This window comes from Limulus polyphemus, unplaced genomic scaffold (assembly GCF_000517525.1).
Source record: "Limulus polyphemus unplaced genomic scaffold, Limulus_polyphemus-2.1.2 Scaffold6298, whole genome shotgun sequence".
In the NCBI taxonomy this organism is placed as follows: Eukaryota; Metazoa; Arthropoda; class Merostomata; order Xiphosura; family Limulidae; genus Limulus; species Limulus polyphemus.
The window spans coordinates 4,090-22,150 of record NW_013671908.1 but is presented as its reverse complement, the minus strand read 5'-3'; the positions used below and the strand labels follow the sequence as shown (position 1 = coordinate 22,150).

General features: G+C 34.9%; 1 protein-coding gene and 1 long non-coding RNA gene across 2 annotated transcripts in view; one reads left to right on the top strand and one right to left on the bottom strand.

Moving 5' to 3' along the window:
* LOC106473586 (dynein regulatory complex protein 1-like) overlaps positions 1–12,264 on the bottom strand; it is a 42,899-nt gene extending 30,635 nt beyond the window's left edge. Inside the window, exons 1-2 of the mRNA XM_022401985.1 lie at positions 11,728–12,264; positions 5,095–5,206 (exon numbers count right to left, since the gene is read on the bottom strand). Of these exons, the coding sequence (XP_022257693.1) occupies positions 5,095–5,206; positions 11,728–11,858 (243 nt within the window). The 5' untranslated portion in view covers positions 11,859–12,264. The remainder of the gene's footprint in view (positions 1–5,094; positions 5,207–11,727) is intronic.
* A 2,533-nt stretch (positions 12,265–14,797) lies between these two features.
* Positions 14,798–18,061, top strand: part of LOC111089451 — a 5,252-nt gene continuing 1,988 nt past the window's right edge. The window contains exons 1-3 of the long non-coding RNA XR_002613733.1: positions 14,798–14,853; positions 15,347–15,399; positions 16,621–16,737. This is a non-coding gene — a long non-coding RNA (uncharacterized LOC111089451). The remainder of the gene's footprint in view (positions 14,854–15,346; positions 15,400–16,620; positions 16,738–18,061) is intronic.

Here is an 18,061-nt window from a genome sequence, read left to right as displayed (position 1 = left end):
CTTCACTGGTGTGAATATTTTGAGATTATAACTGGAAATATTCACACCAGTGAAGGTGCCTAACTGTTCAATCATTGAATTCTAATAGTTACAAGATCATAAGATTCAGCCAAATTAGGGGATTCACGCTATAGTAAGTAGGCACTGGAATAATCTGGATTTTGGAGGTGGTGAGCCAGATTCAAAATTGTGAGATACTACAAAATATTCCTTGAACTTTAAGCTGTGGATAAGTTAAAAGACTAATAGTCAATCCCTTAATGCTGAAAACGGGTGTTATAGTCCTGCTGTCTGCTACCTTCTGGAACTCTGATCAATAGTCCAACATTAGGGATGGTGGCAAATAGACTTAGTAGTTTTTCCATAAATCCAAATTAACAATGCAAAATATTTATCCATTCAGAAGGATGCCTCCACAATCCCCCACCAAATGGCTTGGAACTGGAAAGTGATAAGGACTCTCAAACTTCAGTTGAAGAAAAAGGGGGTAAAATGCTGTGGAGAGTCCAGAGGAACAACAACACCTGACCATACCGATTTATACAATACAAGGTATGGCAGGGATGAAAAGCTATCTCCTTTTGCTTTTCCCATGTAGTCCATGGATGGGTACGGTTCAGAACAAGCAAACTTATGAAGCAATTCTATTGTGAGGATAAACCTTCAAGCAATCTTGTGGAACACCCCATCACTGCAGTGTGCAGTGCGTGGCCATGGAATTATAATATGCTGGTCATCATGGCTAAACAATGCAGATTGGAATAGTGAAAGAATACATGGTCAGGCACAACTCGCAACAGAGCAAGATCCAAACATTGAGCATTAAAAAAGGGAAAAGAGACCCTGGAAAGGAAAAAATGAAAGAAAAAAATAACTTACCCAGTTAAAGCCTCACTGAATTCTGATATTCTAGAATGGCTACATGTGGAAGATGATAACTCAAGGAGGAAGAAAACTGCAATCCAATGCAAATATTAAGAAAAATATATCATGAATAGTCCACAAGCCAAATTGAAGAAGTACCTCCAAAGGACGACAAGGATGAAATGTCAATGAGAAGGTAAGATGTCAAATTGGTTGAGAAGGCACTCAGAACAAAGTATGGGAGGAAGATGATAAAGAGGAAGAAGTCAATTGAATGAAGAGCTGAACCCAATTGGCAAAGGAGGAAGGAGAAAGAACATGAAGAAAGGACAGTTGCCAAGGAAGAAAGAGGCAGGAACAGACACCACAGAAGGAAGCTGTGAAGGCAATATAACAGAGTAGAGCACGTACAGGATATAGAGGTCTATCTGGTTTAGGACGAGGATAAAGGCGTGAAACGGAAGGAAGGGAAATCAGCTAAATGGAGGAGTTATCCCCACGAGCTACTAGTTTTAGGGAGGAAAAACAATCTGGAGAAAGGAGAAGATATGTAGAGTATGTGAAACATTGATAGCAATCCGCAGGCTCATTGGAAGAGTGGTTCGAACATAAGCAAAGTGAGGCAGTGCAGGACCACATTAATATCCACATCTGAAAGGGCAGCCCGCCATGGCGAAAGACAAATCTGGAAGGAACACATCCACAGGTAAAGTGTAGAAGAGGTAAATACCTGCAAGATTGAAAAAGACAAAAGGTGTGGGACAAGACCACTCAAAAAATCCGAGACTGAGATGACCCCAATCCAAAAGTCAAGTGAGGAAATCCGCATGAATAAGAACAATGGGTTGATCAGGGGAAAAACCCTGGACCTAGAAAAAAAGACGGCAAAATTCCATTTGAATTGAGAAACTTTCATGTAGGAAGGGCGAATGAAACAAGCCAAAAAAGAGGCTAACCACTGGGAAAAAGCCAGATCACCTCACCAATAACTAGAGGAACACCAGAAGTGAAGATGGGGGACATGAAGGTCTGGATGAAACACATGTAACTGAGGGTGGAGAAGAAGGGATGAAGATAAAGGAAAAGGTAACAGAGGAGGAAGTTGGAGAAGTTGTGGAAACCACAGCTGAGATGGCCAGGAAAGACATATCAGAAGAACTGAACACAGAGTGTTAAGGATGAATGAAATCACCCAGAGAAGAAGGAGAATGGGAGGATAGACAAATGTGTAGGTCCAATACTGGCTGAAAAATAGATAGCCAGAGCACGAAGATGAGAAACCAGAGACCAAAACTAAGGCAATTTGTGGTTAAGGGAAGCAGCAAACGCCTCAGTGTGAGGAGTACCCCACTGAAGTTAAAGCCACTAAAAAACAAAACGATCGAGAGACTACTCTGTCAGATAAATGTTGTCTGGACAAGAATCTGATCCACAACAAGAGCAAAAGCACCAGGAACATGACATGCAATGATAGGAATATCTAGTGTGTGGGCCAACATATGAAAGCACCTGTTCTCCATCCCTCTGTGGCCCTGGTGATTGAGATAAGCAACCACTGAAGAAAAGTTGGAATGGATCATTACCAGACAATTTCTAGCCAGATGAAGAAAATAAACCAAAACATGATCTACAGCGAGAAGCTCCAAGACATTGATAAGATAAGACCTCTTGCCTGCAGACCAAAAGCCCAGAATCTTCCAATTTATCAACCCCCCGTCCACCTCCCTGAAGGGATGTGTCCATGAAATGTGGAAAACCAGATGAGGAGGAGGAAGTGGGACAATCACCGATGTGTGAATGATATCTAAACACCAACGCCAATCGACCACAAGGTTAGGAGAAAGGGTAATAAGAGTCGACAAGGGATCCCTGTAAAATTCAATGGTTATGAAAAGCCCACAAAAGAGCCCGCATATGCAGCTAACCCAAGGAGATAAGGACTACCATGGAAGATCACACCCCCAAAAATTAAAGAACCTTGTGAGCTGTAATTGAACTGAAAGCCCATCAAACGAAGTTGAGGAGGAGAAGACAGGAAAGAGATAGATGTGTGTCTTGGCTCCAACTGTGACAAACATGCAACCAAAGAGGAAGGGTCGACTGTTGATACACAGATTACACATGACATTCCAGAGTCTCAGAAAACATATCACCAAAAAAATTTACAGAAACCCTGAAAAGAAAGAGACAGCAAACGTACCCGGGACAAGTTCTCATTGCCATCCAGAAAATCCCAACTACAGTGAAACCACATGTGTAAAGCAAGAGCCAAGGACAACAAATGAGCCAACATTGAGGTAAAAAGGAATAAGAGAAAAATGGGGCATCGAATAAAACATAATATATCTGAGAAATCATGTCAAAAAATGCTGTACTAGGCCTAACTGGTTCTGCAGGATGGGTAGGGAAAAATATGGAAAAATCTGGTGGTGTAAAAAAGCTATCAAGTCTTCATCAGCCTAAACAGGTTCAACTTTTTCAGGAGGATTAGTAGGGCAAGTTCAGGAGAAGAAGGTTGACCCATATAATGACAGGCCTCCCCCACCTGCAGCCTGTGAAAATAGTGCTAGAAGTAGAACACCTGAAGTGGGAAAATGAACCTCAGAATTCATCGTAGAAATACATAAGTCAAACAAAAGTATTTGATGTGAAATATGCGAGTGTGAGAAAAAAAAAGAATGGTAAAGATTTCTTCAATGTAATGAGAAATAATAATAATGAAGAAATCCCACTTCTGAAATGGATAAAAAACCTATAACCAGAGTGCTTTTGAAAGGTGGATGCTCAGGTTATAGGGTTTTTATTCTTTTCTATCAAGACTTCTTAAACCTACATGTTTTTCTAACATCATGAATGTACCACTTCTGAAATTAAACTATTAAAATCACGATTCATGCAAAGAGCACCAAAAGACAAAATGAGAAGTGATAGTTTGGTAGAATTGAATAGAAGGAGCCACATGCATCATGAGAGTATGTCACACTCTTATTGGTGGAGGGTTGACACACGATGATTCACATGAGAGATGCATTGGAATCAGTCGATTCCTATGAAGGGGAGGTAGAAGGCTTGTTATTTATGTGAGTGGAGGTAATGTACCATGTCGGAACTCAGCTTACCCTGTTTTTTTTACTCAAATTGTGAGCTTGTTCTTCATTCTTCTTTAATTATTTGTTTTGTGATATGTGAAACATACCATATGTTGTGTGTTTTAACTTTTAGCTCACAAAAATGGAAATTTTCAAAATTTTTTGCACTTACACACATTTGGTACATGTTGAATGTATGGTGTGCAGACATCTGGTTTTGGAATACATTATCCTTATCCTTGTGCTAGGTGTATATTGACATTATTCATTCAGTCCCACTTTGGTGTTTCTTGATTTTTTCCACAGAATAATTCCTTAAATTTGTACTAATGTTTCTCTAGTAGCATTGGTCATGTAAAAGGTTTAGCAATCCTTGAAGCTCTGTCTTCCCAATACTTGCAAATGGGATGATCAGGTAAGAAGGATGACATAAGAATTCTGAGAGATTTGGCCCTACTGAATAAATATATAGTGGCTAATTCTCTCAACTTTATCCATACAGAAATTCTCCTGGCATACATCTTCCCAATATCAGAAAGTACAGTTGTCTCTCATCTTTGTGTGTAGGTGGGACTGAATTGAATAATCTGTTTTTGTTTTACTGTTAAACTTATGTCAAGTTTCATTCCTCAATCCAATCAGGTTAGAATTAAGTTTGGCTTCTATGTATATTTTACTGACAAATCTCTCAGAAATTACTCTTACCATAAAAAATCTGTGCAACTGAGACTATCACAGTATTTCTTTCATTTACAGCAAAAACATTATCAAATAACTATAAAAATAACTCTTAAAACTATGATCACTATTTATGGCTAAATGCCATGTCTTCATATATATTTCCAAGCTCACAATGCAAAGATTTCATAATCTTACTAACATGACTCAAACTAACAATTTCAATGATATTTTCTTTAGCCTCTTCTTAAATAGAGGTACAACATTTGTGGTCTTTCAATGGTACAGAATCTCTTCAGTAATCACTAAACTTCAAATAACTCACATCAAGTTCATATCAAAGATAGCATATTACTATATAAAATTCATTACATCTTATTTTATAATTTAAATGTTTCTCATCCATAAATATTAGTATATAAAGGTGTGACACTCAGGTCGCTAGCATAATCTAAAATCATACCTGTTCACTTTTTTGAAGTTGCTTTTGGCTTTCTAAAATATTCTTATCATGACTTGGTTGGGATGACTGAGTTGATGAGCTTCTCAAGGTAGAATCTTGATCTTCACCAACACTATTAGAGAGTCTATTATCACACATCAGATTTTTCCTGAATTGCTAAGGTGATACTGTGAGTGACTTATATTATCTATGTTCATAAACATGCATCAATACAATGAACATACACTATGCATATTTCAATTATGTGTATTTTTAATTTTAAGAAGTATTCATTCCTGAACCCACAGAAGATCTAATGATAAAATATTATTGTTCTTTCAACTGAAGTATAGCAAGTTAACCGGATATACCAGTGGCATGACTGGCCGTACCGCTTCCTATGGCCCTGTGTAGTAGTAGTCTATCATACATCACAGTATGGTCTCCTCCAAGACCAATCCAAAAACACAGTTTGTTCAAATAATGCAAAGTATGCCATTTCTAGGGGGTCTGGGGATGTGCACCCCAGAAAATTTTTGAAAATGTAATGCTATGAGGTTGAATCTTGAGCCATTTTAACTACAAATACTGCATACACACAACATAATGCATTGAATTAAAAGAACCAAGTTTGATATATAAGTTATAGCCCGCTGGTAGTGTGTTTTGCATACACCACATGTGTCACATTGTTTAGATGTGGCAATGGCCTGGTCACTCAAAAAGAGCTTCCTATGGTATTGCAACATTAAGCATATTAACACTTACCAAAACCTGTCTATGTTTAATAAAAGCAAACAAACAGAGTTAATTAAGCCAGGTTGAATCCCTGTAACATGAATAATAACAGTATACTACAACTGTGTATGGGGAAGTAATATTCTAATGAAAGGAGTGTTGAAGGTAAATTATACAACAGATTTCAAACGAATAATGCGAAATCAAAACCTCATTGACTCTTAAAGAAACTGTCAGCAAAGAAATGTAATTTTGTTCATGAATATCGTATTGATACATAAAAATCTTTTTCAGGGCTATTTAAATAGTCCATTAATAAGGAATACATTAAAATTTGTTACTCAGCTTTAATTACAAACTTATTTAGCATGGATATAGAGCAAAACGTTTTTTTACAAGGGAAACTGGACAACAACTCAAAATGAAAGAAATTTTTTCTTGAGCTACTTTTTTTATACTGTCATATTTATTTGATGTATTCTAAAAGATGTCTGTACACTGTTGTCTACTGATACATCTTCTTATACATAATTTAATTTTACCAATACCACACACACTTGCAATATCTAATTTGTGAACACAATAAGCATAAAATATAAGTGCAAGTAATGTAATGAAACTATCCTAGTGAGTAGTTGTGGTGTGTGCTATTTAGGAAACTTTATTTATAAATACACAAATGATATAATGAAACTATCCTAGTGAGTAGTGTGGTGTGTGCTATTTAGGAAACTTTGGGTAGTTTCATTACATCATTTGTGTGCTTATAAACAAAGTTTCCAAAACAGCACACATCACAACTACTCACTAGGGTAGTTTCATTATATCATTTGTGTATTTATAAATAAAGTTTCCTAAATAGCACACATCACAACTACTCACTAGGGTAGTTTCATTATATCATTTGTGTGCTTATAAACAAAGTTTCCAAAACAGCACACACCACACTACTCACTAGGATAGTTTCATTACATCATTTGTGTATTTATAAACAAAGTTTCCAAAACAGAACACATCACAACTACTCACTAGGGTAGTTTCATTATATTATTTGTGTATTTATAAATAAAGTTTCCTAAATAGCACACATCACAACTACTCACTAGGATAGTTTCATTACATCATTTGTGTATTTATAAATTTGTGAGTAGTTGTGATGTGTGCTGTTTTGGAAACTTTGTTTATAAGCACACAAATGATGTAATGAAACTACCCTAATGAGTAGTTGTGATGTAAGCTGTTTAAGAAACTTTGTTTATAAGCATAAAAATGATGCAATGAAACTATCTTAGTGAGTAGCTGTGGTGTGTGCTATTAAAAAGGGAGACCAAGAGTACTAACAGAACTTTTCTTGGTGAAGTTACTGTGTGTATTGAATCCTGTAACTAAATAGGGAGACCAAGAGTACAAACAGACATTTTCTTGGTGAAGCTACTGTGTGTATTGAATCCTCTAAGTAAATAGGGAGAGTACTAACAGAACTTTTCTTGGTGAAGCTACTGTGTGTATTGAATCCTGTAACTAAATAGGGAGAGTACTAACAGAACTTTTCTTGGTGAAGTTACTGTGTGTATTGAATCCTGTAACTAAATAGGGAGACCAGGAGTACTAACAGAACTTTTCTTGGTGAAGCTACTGTGTGTATTGAATCCTGTAACTAAATAGGGAGTGTACTAACAGAACTTTTCTTGGTGAAGCTACTGTGTGTATTGAATCTTGTAACTAAATAGGGAGACCAGGAGTACTAACAGAACTTTTATATGAATTGTGGAATGCCAGTAGTGGCAGTGGATCCTGTAGCTTAATTACTTAGGAAGCCATTAGTAGAAAGGGGCCTGTAGCTGAATTGTGAGACTACTAACAGCAATGTGGTAGAGAGCCAAATGTGGAAACCAGTAGTGGTAATGGAACAAGTAACCTCTAATGAACAGTATGCAATTTCCTGTTGCAACTGGTTACCAGTTAATTCCAGTAGCAACTGGTCTACTGATTTTTGCAGTGGGAATAAGTGTCATATCATGTGGTGATAAGTGGCCACATAATATGCCATCTAATTTATGTTCAAGTTTTAGAGTATTTCAGGTTTTGTTCTTAATATAGAAGTCATTCAAAGGGACCATAAGTTTCTCTCACCTTAGTTATTCAAGGGACTGGATGAATTACCAAAGACATCACATATCTTCCATTAGTGGATATCACTGTAGCATTAGATGCTACAGACAGAAACAATACTTGCCTTGCTGACAAGGCATATGATATTTCAATGGTATGGCACCCTATGCTGATATGAAGTGGCCCTTAGTCACATGGATGGTATATATGCCTGAAGAGAAAGAGCCTTGTATATATAACTATGTTTTTCTTTGTTAAATATAGACTGCTAGACTAAGATTCACTAATGGAGATTGCTAGACTGGAACAGATTTGAGATTTTCACAGAAAGATTAGATGTGATTCACTTCAGCATAACCAAATACAGAGAACTATAGAAACACTGCAGTCACAATACTAATAAAGAGCATAGCCTAAAGGTTTAAATTTATTTTCTTTCTCTTTAGCAAAGTACACTTTTCCAAGCATTAAGCTTGCTTTTGATTGTTTGCAATAACTTGAAATGTTGTCTTTCTTATAAAGACTCGGTCAAAGGCAAACTAAATACAGAAATAGTATCCACCAGCAAATCCTCCTGTTATTTTGTGAATCCTGCATTCTACTCTGAGGGAAATTAGGGTAATCTGAGAATAAGACAATATTCATACATTTTGAACTTGAAGAATTGTTCATAAAGCATGATCAATACTTGTCATATAACAAAGTTTAGAATTTTACTGGATGGTCAACATGGTTTCACTGAGGGAATATCTTGCATTACAAATCTTTTGACATTCTTTGAAAAGATTACTGCTTAGGTAGATGAAGGTAAGGGTGTATCTGGATTTTCAGAAAGCATTTGAGATGATGCCACACAAAACGCTTGAAAAAAATTATGTCTATAGGTGTGGGGGATAAGTTAGCTAATTTGATAGAAGAGTGGCTGGATGGAAGAAAGCAGAGGATTTTTATAAATGAAGTTCAGTCAAACTGGATTAATGTCACAAGTGGGGTACCTCAGGGCTCAGTCTTAGGACATTTGATCTATTCAATTTACATCAATGACATAGATGAACGAATGGTTAATAAAATACTTAAATTAGCTGATGATATTAAAGTATTTGATGTTGCTAGCTGTGAAGAGGATGCTGCTGCTTTACAAAAGAATCTACATCATTTAGTGAATTGGGCAAATAAATGGTAAAGGGGTTTTAATTATACATGTGGGTTATCATAATTTGAATTATAAGTATAATTTGGATGGGAATAACCTTAATAGTGTTATGAAGGAAAGAGACCTTGGTGTAATAGTCGATCAGTCTCTAAAACCATCCAAGCAGTGTGCTGTTACTAGTGGTAGGGCAAAAAGTATTTTAGGTTGTATCTACAGAAATATTGAATACAAGTCTAAAGAGTTTATAATTTCATTGTACAGATCACTGGTTAGGCCACATTTGGAATATTGTATTCAGTCTTGGGCTCCTTACCTTAGGAAGGACATTGAATTTTTGAAAAAGAGTTCAGAGGAGGGTTACTAGAATGGTGCCTGGGATAGAGGGGTTGTTATATGAGGAGAGGTTGAGATTTCTCAAACTGTTTACTCTTGAAAAATGAATAGTTAGAGGAGATCTGATTTAGGTGTTTAAGATTGTAAAGGAAATTGATAGTGTTGATGCATCATCTTTTTTCATATTTAATGGTGAGAATAGTAGGACTAGGGGACATAAATATAACTTTTGGCAGGGTAGGAGTCATCTTCAGCTAAGATAATTTTATTTTTCTAACAGGGTGGTTGACCTCTGGAATGGATTGCCTTTGGGTGTTGTGGAGGCAGTAAATTTAAATGGGTTTAAGAGAAAGCTTGGTAACTATATGAATGATAAGGACTGGCTTTAATATTTTTATTTTATTTTTCATTCATTTATTTAATAGTTTTTAGTTTAGTTTAGAGGATGGGACAGCCAAGATGGACCAATAGGTCCCTTGTTGTCCCTAAACATTATGCTAATATAGTGGAAAGAAGATAGGTGAGGTTGTGGTAATGATTAGGAGAAGCACTCTTTTCAAAGAACTTTAAGTAGCATTGATGAGAGCTTTGTCTTACATTCTTGATCCATCCTCAGAACAAAGAGATTGACAGGTGGCTAGAAGAAATCCAGGCTGTCATTATACAACCTCTATTTGTTACTTTCTATGTGAAGAAGCATCAGATTGGAAAGATGAGTCATGGTTGCATTAAGCTACCTGAAGGCCATGAGATTTAGCAGGGTGATCTCTACTGATCTCCAAAGCATTTGTTAACCAATTCAGACATTGCATAGAACTGGTTAGTCAGTTGTAGCCAAGGAAAGTGAAGAAATGCAATTGGTGGATGAAATTTACAGTAAAATACCTCAGTGTCATGAGGTTGAACAGCCAGCACCTTGCTGTGATGCAGTAAATGCTTGGGGCAGAACCTTTCAAACCAGTGAGGGTTACTGACAATGTTCAAAGACATCAAGCAATAAAGGTCAACACACAATGTGATGATAATGAGTTTTTTCTAACAAGAGTTTTACTGAGAATCCTGTTCATAAGAATGCTCATTTTTGGACTTGTAGAGATGAAAGCCAAGACTTTTTTTAAGGATGCTGTTCATAAGGCACCTTAAGAAAAGTGCACAGCTTCCCAGCCATAGCTAGTAGCAGGAACTGTGGTATATTCAGGTAAAACTCAGTTAACAAAGGGACAGGTCTGCTTAATAACAGAAGATTCAACAAAGCATTCATGTGCATATACATTAACCAATTTGACCACACAGGAGAGGCTTAAGTTGCATCAACCCATATCTCAGCTACAACTATATGTAGATACGGAAGCCATTTTTAGCATTGACAAAATACATAGTCTAAAGCTGGAGCTTTAACATTTAGTGTAATGTTGTGATATTATATGTTAAAATAATATAGTCAAGTTCAAACCCCAAAATGTTAATTCTGATTTAAAGCCTACATGAAATGTAGAAGTACTCCAATTATTCCACATGGTATTAGTTAATATGTTCATTACTAAACTTGGAGGCGCTCGTCAAAATTTGAGGGAAGCTCTTTGTAGGTTTTAGAGGGAATAATACTCTTATTCTTTAGTGTGGCTTTCACAGGCCTGTTGAGAATATCATGAAGATATAGATGAGAATGAAGATCATAACTACTAGTATCAGACATATTAGCTACAAGGACATTGCAATGTTTACTCAGTTATATCTCAATCTGTGAAAAAAAGTATCATGGAGGCCTATTAACACGAGTTTATTGTTTTATAAAAACAGTTAAGATTTTAATATGCTGTAATGTTAGTCATTATGTACAAAACATATAGACTGAGTTTTAACTCAGAATGTCATTCTTTACCAAATGCTTTTATTTAACTTAAAAACAACTGGTGTATGCCATCAGAAAAAAAAAAGACAACATAATTAATGTACACTGGGTGTGAAAGTCCAAGTACACGGATAATATTGGTATATTCTAGGAACAGAGAGAGATGTATTATGATATGTTAGATTACAATTCATTAAAATCTTAATAGCGAAAAGCTAAATCAATTGAATAAATGTGTTTATAACTTACAAGTTATATTGGTAGATTTCATATTTTATAACAATAATATTGGAAGGAGAAATGAGTGACTTTTTCTTTACCCACAGACATATATGTAAGACTCGTCAAAAACGTACCTAGCCAATTTGGAAATGATAATTTGTATGACAATGGAAATGACTTTCACTTATAGTCTTAACTTTAATCTCTAGCTTATAAGTTATAATTTTGGTGAAATATTCCTAACCTTTGAACATTACGGGAATCCATCTTTTTTGTAATCTGATGTCTTCGTGCAAGAATTCGTTGTTCTTGAAGCTTACTTTCAATAGAAAAAAAAATATTAGGCTTATCCAGGTTATCACTATTAGTCAACATGTTTGCTAATACTGTAATAGTAATACTACTGTTAGTTTTACTAATAGTAGTATGTATCGTGTCCACATATGTATATTAAAATTTAAATTATAAATCAGTGACGTGTGTGTAAAAAAGGGGCAAAAACCGCTGAACTTTCATGAAATAAACACAGGAAGAAGGTATAAAACTTAAAACTAATATTTTCAAGATCGTAAAAAAAAAGGGAGGGTGGGGAGTTGAACTTGTATCTCAAACATAAAACTGACAGTTAAGCTCTTTCGTGTTTATTGTATGCTGTACATCAGTAACTAGGCAACGCATTCTGGCTATGTGCGCTACCTGTTGGTTAAATCAACCACACTCTAAGAGTTCGAGAGTAGGTTGAGATAATTTCTGTTTCGTTTTTCTTTTTGGCAGGATTATGGCGAAGGTAAGGCATAAAGTTGGTATGTGGAAACTGTTCAAATAATCTGCGCTTCATTTTAAGTAAATCATAGTGTCATTATTTTGTTTTGTTCATTTAAATATGTCACTGGCTAGCGTACTCAGATTTCTAATTATTAAGTCCATTGCTCTAAATCTAATTCCTATACACGATTCTTCGGTTTACTAAATTAACTAAGTTACGTAAGATAATATTTGTCATTTTAACAATATATTAATAATTACAGTTCAAGTGGGTAATCAAGAATTTTTTTGGAAATTGAACTTTGTTATTTAGTTTACGCAATTAAGCTTGGGAAAATAACAATATTTTGTGTATTTCTTAGTAATAAATTTAAGTTTGAACGTGGTGCTGTCACTGTGCAGTGCATAGTAATACTATACATAATACAGTAAACGTCTATACTATAGTAACTGACGTCGAGAGTGAACCGTCGACTAAGGACGAGTTTCGACTTGTTGTGGACATGTTTGAAACACATATACATAAATTTATATTACATGTATACTTGTATAGTGTATACATTTTACTTATTTATTTAAGAAATGAAGTAAACATGGACTTATTCATATATTTTAAAAGTGTAATAAACATGAATCAAATTATATATGTAGTTCCTCTAAAAACACAAAGAATGTTTATATATATGAAAGCCGGTGTTAGGGAGTTGTTAAAATCCGGAACAGTAGAACGCGTTAATGAATGTTTGTTATCTTAAACGTAGTGGTATACTGAAATATAATCTATAAATACAGCTATAATTAAACACTTTTGTTGAATGTAATGGAAGACCATGTAAATTACCCAAAGTTGGCTAAATAAATGAGTAATTATTCACAATACAGTTGTGTTTCAAGGCACATACCATGTAAAAACCATCACCAAAACAATTGTACTTATCTTGGACACATTTGTTCAGGTTTTTCATCTTGGGGAAAAGTTCCTAGAACTTGGAAATGGCACTGAAGTTGCTGTACCCCACATCTCTTTTTGCCTTTTCATGATAAGTGGTAGCTTTCTGAGGCTTTTGCCCCACAATTTCAAATCAAGTCCCCAAAATAATTTCAGCTCATATTAGTAGTACTGATTATCATCTTTTATAATTCAGTAGTTTTATCCCGACGAACAAATTTCTGGAACCTGTAATTGGCACTCAAACTACTGTACCCCAGGTATCCATTTTACTTTCCCACAATAGGTGTCAGCATTCCGAGGTTTTTGCCCCTCCTATTTATAATCAAGTCCCAAAACAATTTCAGCTCATATTAACAGTACTGAATTTTCCATTTTATGATTTTGTACTTTTGTCCTGCAGGCAGAACAACTCATGGAACTCCAAATTGACACTCAAACTATTGTCCCCATGGTGCTTTTTTCACAATAGGTGCCATGTGATGTATTGTGTGCCATATTTCATGCATCGATTCATAAATTGTCTTCACGCTGTGCCTCGTGCTGTGTTACTAACTAATGGTGTACCTTGAGCATAGCATTATGTACCGTGTCTCGTACGTGTCTGCTATAATAAATGCGTTGTGCCCAGTGCATTTATGCCATGCCCCATGTGTTATAGAATGTTGTCATTTGACAAAGATGTAAATGCTTCAAAGTTTTTGTCCGACCATTTACAATCTGGTCTCTAGGAGTATGCATGGATTGCATAATTCAATATATAATGTACATCTGAATGCAGATCACATTTCAGTAAGATGATAATTTCTGATGTTTCGTTCTCCATGAATAATTTCACAAAAGTAGAAGTTTTGTAAATAGAAGAGTAAGATGACCATGGCATCTTCTCTAATTTCCTTCCAAATGGATAGGCATTTCAGAACAACATTGAAGCTTCCTGAGGTATTTGTAATTACCTCACTAGTGTTTCCTAAAGGTACCAGGCACCCATTTTCAGAATGGTGTGCTCAAGGAAATGCAGATATTATTCTAAGAAGGCCTTGCTTAATTTTGCAGATCAGTGCTTTAACTACATTTTTTCCTCATCTAATGTCTGACTATTCAGAATCCTTAGAATGTGATTGTGATATACAATCATGTCACTGCTTTATCTGCATAATTTGAGACACAAAATGTCTCACCATTTAGAATCTGAATCCAGTGGTTCACAATAACTAGTCCTGATATAGTATTGTTAAAGGCATTCTCTATACTTGCTTCATAGTCAGTGCAAATTACAATGCATTCTCTTGTTAATTCTGGCATCAACAGGCATATTATTCTGAAGAACTGCCAAGTAATTTTTTTTTCCATAGATGCATTGGTCAGCAGTAAGTTTATGGACTTACAATGCTGAAAACTGGATTTGATTCCCTGAGGTGGACACAGCAGATAGCCCAATGTAGCTTTACACTAAAACAAGCAAACCTTAGATGCATCATGAAACTAACTGGCAAAACAGGATCTTCTTTGAGTGTAATGTAGCAAAAGATGAGAGCAGATATATAAAAGTTTATTTTAAGTGTACTGTCATATGAATGTTTTAGGGGAACTTCAAGAATTGGCTGTTGTCGTTTGTGGAAAACCTGCTGTGACAACCAAATCAGGCATAAACACGTAAGCCCATGTGAAATCTCCTGTGTGTGATGTAATTTGATAAATTGCATATATAACTAATCATGACTTACAATTAATTTGGCTAGTAGCTTTTATTTTGTTGCTAACCTGTTCCATGTCATGGGGCATTGCGACTGACAAATGTATATTACTGGTAATTGACTTTTTTATAATGTTTTGACAGATAGTGATGGGGGGACTGCAAGTTTTGCCAGCACTGCTTGGCATGTTCTTATGTATTTTCTACCATTGTTCTTCATCCGATTTCATTGTGGCTAAGGAATAAATGCCCCTGCTTCACTATTGTATTGTATAAAAATGTATGGGACAAATTGGTAATAAAGCTCATAAGCATGTTTATTAAACTCTTTATCACCTTTTACTACAAAGTTAATCTTTATTTTTAGTCTTTAATGAGGTAAGTTGCATGTTCTTCTATTTAACCAAGTGATTTAGGCTGGATGCCTAACAATCCTTTTCCTTTTTTCATCAGATGTTTGGTTGATTGGATGTAAATTTGTGACTCTGGTTGTGTTAACAACATTGGTGAGTATGGTGTGTACGTCATTCAGCATTAATAAATCTTTCTGAAACAGATATATTGAGCTTGGAACTTTCAGATTACTTAATTAAATTATCTGCTTATTACTTATGTTTCCATGGTGTTCATTGTTATTAACACATAACAGTTCTTATCTAAGAGTGCTTACCTGAAGTATTACTGCTAATGCTTTTCCAAGATCGAAATTGTGATGGAATCATTTGAAAGTTTATGAAAACTTTACAAAAAATAAACTGATAACAAATCAAATTTTTACATTTTCTTAAAGATGCACAAAATGAGCCTAACTATTAATGAAACAAACAAGTAAATGAAAAATGTATAATTGGAGTTATGTCTAAAATTCAAAATTCAGTTGAACCACTTCATATACTTTATTTAAATACTATAATTAGACCATCTCCATCTAGTAGTCCCCTGGTGGGACAGCAGTAAATCTATGGATTTACAATGCTAAAATCAGGGGTTTGATTACCCTTGGTGGATACAACAGATAGCCCAATATAGCTTTGTTATAAAACGCACCCAAACTCCATTTAATGGAAATTTTATGCAATTAAATGAATGAATAAACCCTGTAGAAAAGCATCAGATAAGAACATGCACTAGTGTTCAACAAAATTGTAGAAAATAAAATAAAACCACCTTTATCTACCTATCAAAATATAGGCAACAGTAACCAGTATAATTCATTTCAAGATTAAGCTATTAGATTAAATTATGAAAATGGACATTCAGCACTTCTAATATGAGCTGCAATAGTTATGGAGGCTTGATTTTAAATAGTTGGACAACAGCTCAGAATGCTGACTCTTTGTTATACTGTATAAGCGATTTTTAAATATTTATATATTAACTTATTTTTCATCATATATTATGATTACTTGTGTTATCATTATTACCTCATTTGTCTGCTGAAAATAATCTTGCAGCTCAGACTCATTCTTTTAATTGGTTTGCTTCCCACATGTTATAGATATCTTCTCAAAAATCAATTAGGTATGCATGAAGTACCAGTTTGTGAATATTTGTTACTTAAAGCTATGTAACTCATTGTGATTTTATTCAAATCACATTCAGAAATGGAAAATTAACTGTTATATTCCATGAGTGTGTGCAAACACAAATATTTATGCTTATGTAAGTATTTATATAACTTGTGTGTGTGTGTGTGTGTATATTACAGCTATTTTTCTTCCCCCTAGAATAAAGGAGAAAGAAAGGAGAAACAAGAAAACCCTATGAGGGAGGTTCGAATTAGAAAGTTATGTCTTAATATCTGTGTAGGTGAATCTGGTGACAGATTAACTCGAGCAGCAAAAGTGAGATGTTTTCTATGTTGGAATGTAAAAAAAAAGATTTAATGATGTAGATATTTAATTTAGGCCTTATGAAGGAAGCAACTCAAATGATAAAAATCAGAGGATTGGCTAAAAAAAATGGAAATTAAGTCAAAAAATGTTCTGTGAGTTTGTGCAAGTTACACAATTGTGTATTGTTTTATATATTTTGTGGCAATTTAAAATATTAAATTAACCAAAAAAAAAAATTTTGAAATTGGGAATGATAATCTACCCATTTTACTCAGAAAATCCATTATTTTTATTATAAAATATACTTCAGAAGTGTATAGTCACCTTACTACACAACAAAGAACTTTGAAGTGTATAGTCACCTTACTACACAACAACGAAACTTTGAAGTGTATAGTCACCTTACTACACAACAAAGAACTTTGAAGTGTATAGTCACCTTACTACACAACAACGAACTTTGAAGTGTATAGTCAACTTACTACACAATAACGAACTTTGAAGTGTATAGTCACCTTACTACACAACAAAGAACTTTGAAGTGTATTGTCACCTTACTACACAACAAAGAACATTGAAGCGTATAGTCACCTTACTACACAATAACGAACTTTGAAGTGTATAGTCACTTTACTACACAACAAAGAACTTTGAAGTGTATAGTCACCTTACTACACAACAACGAAACTTTGAAGTGTATAGCCACCTTACTACACAACAACGAACTTTGAAGTGTACAGTCATCTTACTACACATCAAATAACTTTGAAGTGTATAGTCACCTTACTACACATCAAATAACTTTGAAGTGTATAGTCACCTTACTACACAACAACGAAACTTTGAAGTGTATAGTCACCTTACTACACAACAACGAACTTTGAAGTGTATAGTCACCCTAGTACACAACAAAGAACTTTGAAGTGTATAGTCACCTTACTACACAACAACGAAACTTTGAAGTGTATAGTCACCTTACTACACAACAACGAACTTTGAAGTGTACAGTCACCTTACTACACATCAAATAACTTTGAAGTGTATAGTCACCTTACTACACAACAACGAACTTTGAAGTGTACAGTCACCTTACTACACAATAACGAATTTTGAAGTGTACAGTCACCTTACTACACAACAACAAATTTTGAAGTGTATAGTCACCTTACTACACAACAACGAACTTTGAAGTGTACAGTCACCTTACTACACAACAATGAACTTTGAAGTGTATAGTCACCTTACACACAACAACGTAACTTTGAAGTCTGAGTCACCTTATACACATCAAATAACTTTGAATGTATAGTCACCTTGTACACATCAAATACTT